The sequence below is a fragment of the Cicer arietinum genome, chromosome 5, assembly GCF_000331145.2.
Source record: "Cicer arietinum cultivar CDC Frontier isolate Library 1 chromosome 5, Cicar.CDCFrontier_v2.0, whole genome shotgun sequence".
Lineage (NCBI taxonomy): Eukaryota > Viridiplantae > Streptophyta > Magnoliopsida > Fabales > Fabaceae > Cicer > Cicer arietinum.
In genome coordinates, this window is record NC_021164.2 from 47,962,091 (window position 1) to 47,967,221 (window position 5,131).

Here is a 5,131-nt window from a genome sequence, read left to right on the forward strand (position 1 = left end):
TGTAGGTTGACTAACTATCTTTTAGTAAAATCTCTCTTATGAAACACATTGTTTCCATTTATAACATTCAAATTCAAAATTTTGTTTATGGAATTCAAGTCCAATTCTATTATTAACTTATTGTTGATACCGTTTTTTTTTTTTTTGTCTATCATAATTCTATTGAGTTCAAGTGTGAGTGGTTAGTCTCATATTAACTGCAAGTGACTTAAATATTAGATATATAAAATATATATATGATCTATATATCTAATATCTTAAAGGTTTAAGTGAAGATATAATGTCCAAATTTTTTATAATCTTAAAACATTTGAATTGTGGTTCCTCTGTATATCCCAGTTGTTATAGTCTAAATATATTAAAATTAGACCGAAATTTCATTAGAAATTTTAGGTGATGTGTCATCAAATTCTAGAAGAATAGAGATTGATCTATTATCGTTATATATTTGTTAAAATATATTGTTTATGTTTTACTATAAATAAATAATCAGTAGATTGTAATCATTATCAAAAAATAAATAAAGATAGTAGTTACTTTAGAATACTTTTAACATTAATCTTTTAATCTCTCTTAAAATATTTCATCCTCCATTAATATACCTCTAACAAAGATTAATTACAAAATAATTCTGCAAAAATAAATGAACAAAAAAGCAGCATGTAAGTAACATTGTAATAATAAATTGAACAATTTACAATGTTGACTGACCCCCTTTTAATAATTATTTAAATATTTTGTGTATAATAGCTAAGTATTTGGTTGGTGAATGAGGCTATTCAATAATTCAAACACAAAATAATGATGTGTATATTCACTAGTGGCAAGCAGAAAATAATGTTTACCCTGTAAATCTAACCCACTTTGTCTTTCTATTTTATGAATGTGTGTATAAATTTTAACCCTCCACGTTGAAATCTGACATACTTTATCTCTGTAACTCCACATTCTCCTCCATAAAAACAAAAAGCCTGTCAAACATAACCCCACAAGTTTGAATAAATTCTCATTTTAGGCCATACCCCCACTTAGGCACTCAACATTTATTTATTTATTTATTTATAAAATCTTCTAAACTATGTTCTAATTTCATCCATTTCCATGCAACAAACCATTTATTTAAGACCATTACATTCAAAGAACATAACTTTATGCTAAAAACACATGTACTTAGGATTTAGAAGGGTAAAGGTAATTAAACTCTAGTATCATGAGCTTACTCTTACCTCATGTTGATCTCATTCTTTTCTTGAAATTGTGACAACTATTTAGTTTCACTATCTGACAACAAAAATAAGAGAGAGAGAGAGAGAGAGAGAGAGAGAGAGAGTTTATGGAGAAGCACACTGAGTTCTTGAAATGCTCTAGTTTTGCAGCCTTAAATTTTCACTAAGCATTAATTGAAGATTGAGTTGACCAAAAAGATCAAATTTTTTCAGCAAAAGAATGAAGATTTTAATGGAAATCCAACAAAGAAAGTTCATTGCTTTCTTCATTCAAGCATGTATTGCTTTGTTCTTATTTCCCCTTGTTAGTTCATCACAAGAGCACATTAAGGTATCTCATATTCTTCTAAGTTTCCTTAATATTCAATTTTTTAAATCTTTTTAATTCATAAGTATTAGTACTATTGTCTTTGTATTTAACATTTTTTGTGATTTTTTTTTTATATGAAGATGACTCCAAAACTTCAATTTGAAATTACATTACATGGTTTTCTCCTTTGGTTTTCAATGGGATTCTTGATGCCTATTGGTATACTTGCAATTAGACTATCAAACAGAGAGGATAATCCAAGGTGGCTTAGAATTTTATTCTATGTTCATTCCATTTTGCAGGCAAGTATATATCTAATTAAATTACTTCATAATAATTCTTAATCTGATTTTAGAATTTATTGTGTATTTTCTTGGCTTTTTGTTATTTATAGTTTTGAACAGGGTTGTAAGTAGAAAATAAGTGTTAAATTAGTATATATTTATTTTTTAAAAAAATTGTTTTATCTAGTTTTTTTAATTCCACCTATCTCAAATGACTATCATAAGCATTAGTGTAAAAATTTAATTCATTGACATATTTCAAATTTTTTGTAAAAGTTTTTAAATTATACAATTTATAGTAGACAGTTAGAGTGAGTACAGAATAAGCTACAAGATAAAGTGTTTTAGTTTTATTGATTTGGATATTCTGTGGTTATTTTAGAATTCTTAGGTGACCCTTTTATGTAACTAAGCAGTGGTGAAAAAGTCTTAGAAGATGGTTGCTATGGTCCCATTTGGATCTGTCACTTTTTTTTTTGAATCACTTTAATAATACAGTTGTCCTATTGGTTAACTTTTAATGATGGTATGGAAGGAAGATAACAAAATTAGAGAAACAAGATTCCATATCTTAAGTTAATTTAGCATAAAGCTTATTAGTTACTAATAAGATCATGTAAGAGTGATTGCCTCCTTTTAAGAGGACTATAATTGAAACTTTGAGAACAAGAAAGATATTTTATTAAATAATTAATCATCTATTTTATAAGCACATGGTTGGTCATAATATTATGCTTATATAGTTGTGTAACTAACCAAGTCTATGTTCAAGTTAAAGTGAATGCCATTATTAACAGAAATAACATCAAATTAAAACATTTTTCTTTTCATTATGATTTTTTATTTTTTAATGTGATGTGTGTATAATTTTGAGTTTCTGTTGAACAGATGGTTGCTGTACTTCTTGCTACAGCAGGAGCAATTATGTCCATAAAAAATTTCAATAATCTTTTTAACAATAATCATCAAAGATTAGGGGTTGCACTTTATGGTATTATTTGGTTGCAAGTACTGGTTGGAATTTTTCGACCTCAAAGGTAAGACATTTGAATTCCCTTTTATTGAGATAATGTGTACCTACATAATTATGTTGATTATGCCATTTATTTGTGTTGAGATGAAATTCCAAACTTTTAGACCATAAAAATCACCCTTTGTTTTCATTTAAACTTGTGTAAATTACACTTCTATCATGAGAGAAGATTGAATATGACATGAATATATTAAGTGTCTTATATTAGATGCGATAAAATGGTTTGGAGTTCTTATCTTACTAATCGATTTTGTAAGGATTGAGTAAGATTCATCCTAAATTTTAAGATGGTAGCAAAACATATATGTTGGGCGCAAAACATATATGTTGGGCGCAAACTAACTATCATGTTACCGGTTATCGCACCATTTGAGTCACCCTCCATATGTCTAATCTTCAGCATAGAAAGTGTATTAAGAGTCTCACATTGGATGAGATAAAATATAAAAATGTGTTTCTAAGTGGTGCGTAGTCCTCACTTTATGACTAGACTCTGATAGCAACTTTGAATTCTTGTTGAACCTAACTCAACCCTTCAAAATCGGCTTGTAAGCAGAAGATTGTCCACCATTTATAAGCACATTTTCAAATCATATCTCATATAGTATGGTACTGAAACAAATATTAAACTCTTCTATTCAAAATTAAATATACATTACACTTAAGATCAATTTAGTATAGCTATCCATATTTTTTTCATAAAATATATATAGTTTGGAATCACTAAGATCAACTATGAGACACTAAAACAATCCTTTGTTCTTCACAGGGGATCCAAAAGAAGAAGTGTGTGGTTCTTTTCACACTGGATACTTGGAACTGCAGTTTCATTCCTAGGAGTTCTCAATGTATACATTGGTTTAGCAGCCTACCATGAAAAAACATCAAAAGGCATAAGAACATGGAACATACTTTTCACTATTCAGATATCATTGATTGTATTTTTCTACCTTTTTCAAGAAAGATGGGGTTACATACAAAAACAAAGAGTGATTTTGAGCAATGAAATGGTTACTCCAAGTTGTCAAGAAACTCTTCCAAATGAAAAGGAGAGAGCATTGAAGGATGGAACTTGTTAAAGAACATGAAGCAATGATTTAATTGCCAATAGTTGACACAAATTTCTTCATAGTATACAATGTTTTGAAACATATAGAATTATAGAGTACTAGTGGATGTGAATTTTTCATTGGGTGAGATGAGAAATAATGCTTTTTTTATCAGAAGAGCCATTCAAAGATTGTAAATTCAAGATTTTAAATATGGAAACACAAAGATTGTGTACTTTTGATGATGACTTTAAGTTCCTTTTGTAAATTCTTGCTCCATAGACTAAAACTCTAATGAAGAGGATATACTTGTAAATACACTTGGATGCCAAAAGTAAGATTTGGTTAAAAAGAGGAGTTTTTGTTAAAGTTGTAGAATGTAATGAATGAGTGATATCTTTATAATAATAACTAACAAGAAACTCATGGTAACTTATTTATTTCGTTATATTGTATGTAGCACTGAAAAATATTTATTTCGTTATTTTTTAATATTTATTAATGATAAATATTTGTTTTGTATTTTTTTATGTCATATTTATTTATTAATGATTAATATTTATTAATGAAAAATATTTATTTCGTTATAAAAGAAATATTTATTTCATTATAAAAAAAATATTTATCTCATGATTTTGGATATAGATATTTGCTTGGTATTTTTATGCATGATTTATAAATATTCATCAATGACAAATTTTTGTTTCGTGATTTTTTATATTTATGACCGATGAATATTTGTTATATATTTTTTAAGCATTAATTATGAATATTTATCTCGTATTATTTTAATATTTGTTTCATATTTTTTGTATCAATGATAAATAAGAAATGAAAAATATAAAAAAATATATATATATATATATATAAAGAATAAAAAGGAAATTTTAAAATTTCTTTAAGTATAAATAACCTATGCAATCTTTAATTAAATGAAATATAATTTAATATTTTTCATGTTGTAATATTATTTAATCTTTATTCAAGAAGACAAATAGAGTTTTTAATTTTACGAATAAAATATTTGTTCTTTTATACCCAAAAAAATACCATTAATATTTTTAGTGGTTCCACATAATTTAATATTTTCTGAATTAAAATACTTTTTGAAATAAAATACTGTTTTTTGAAATACAATATATATATTTTTTAAATAGGATGGGGATTTTTTTAAAGTTAATTAGAGGATGATTAGTTATATAAATGATAATTATTACTTACAAAAAACT

At 26.2% G+C, this 5,131-nt stretch overlaps 1 protein-coding gene across 1 annotated transcript; it reads left to right on the top strand.

Annotated features, from left to right (window-relative positions):
* The first annotated feature begins 1,295 nt into the window (after positions 1-1,295).
* On the top strand, positions 1,296-4,150 carry LOC101498948 (cytochrome b561 domain-containing protein At2g30890-like). Its single transcript, XM_004499922.4, has 4 exons — positions 1,296-1,557; positions 1,677-1,838; positions 2,709-2,857; positions 3,623-4,150. Exons 1-4 carry the CDS (start codon positions 1,447-1,449, stop codon positions 3,930-3,932), a joined length of 732 nt encoding a protein of 243 aa, XP_004499979.1. The 5' UTR covers positions 1,296-1,446; the 3' UTR covers positions 3,933-4,150.
* Positions 4,151-5,131: the final 981 nt, after the last annotated feature.

Bases quoted from the DNA above. Each gene is read 5' to 3' on its own strand.
- LOC101498948 (XM_004499922.4), top strand. From the start codon at position 1,447: ATGAAGATTTTAATGGAAATCCAACAAAGAAAGTTCATTGCTTTCTTC. The intron at 1,839-2,708 runs GCAAGTATATAT...TCTGTTGAACAG, and splicing joins ATGTTCATTCCATTTTGCAG to ATGGTTGCTGTACTTCTTGC. The intron at 2,858-3,622 runs GTAAGACATTTG...TGTTCTTCACAG, and splicing joins GGAATTTTTCGACCTCAAAG to GGGATCCAAAAGAAGAAGTG.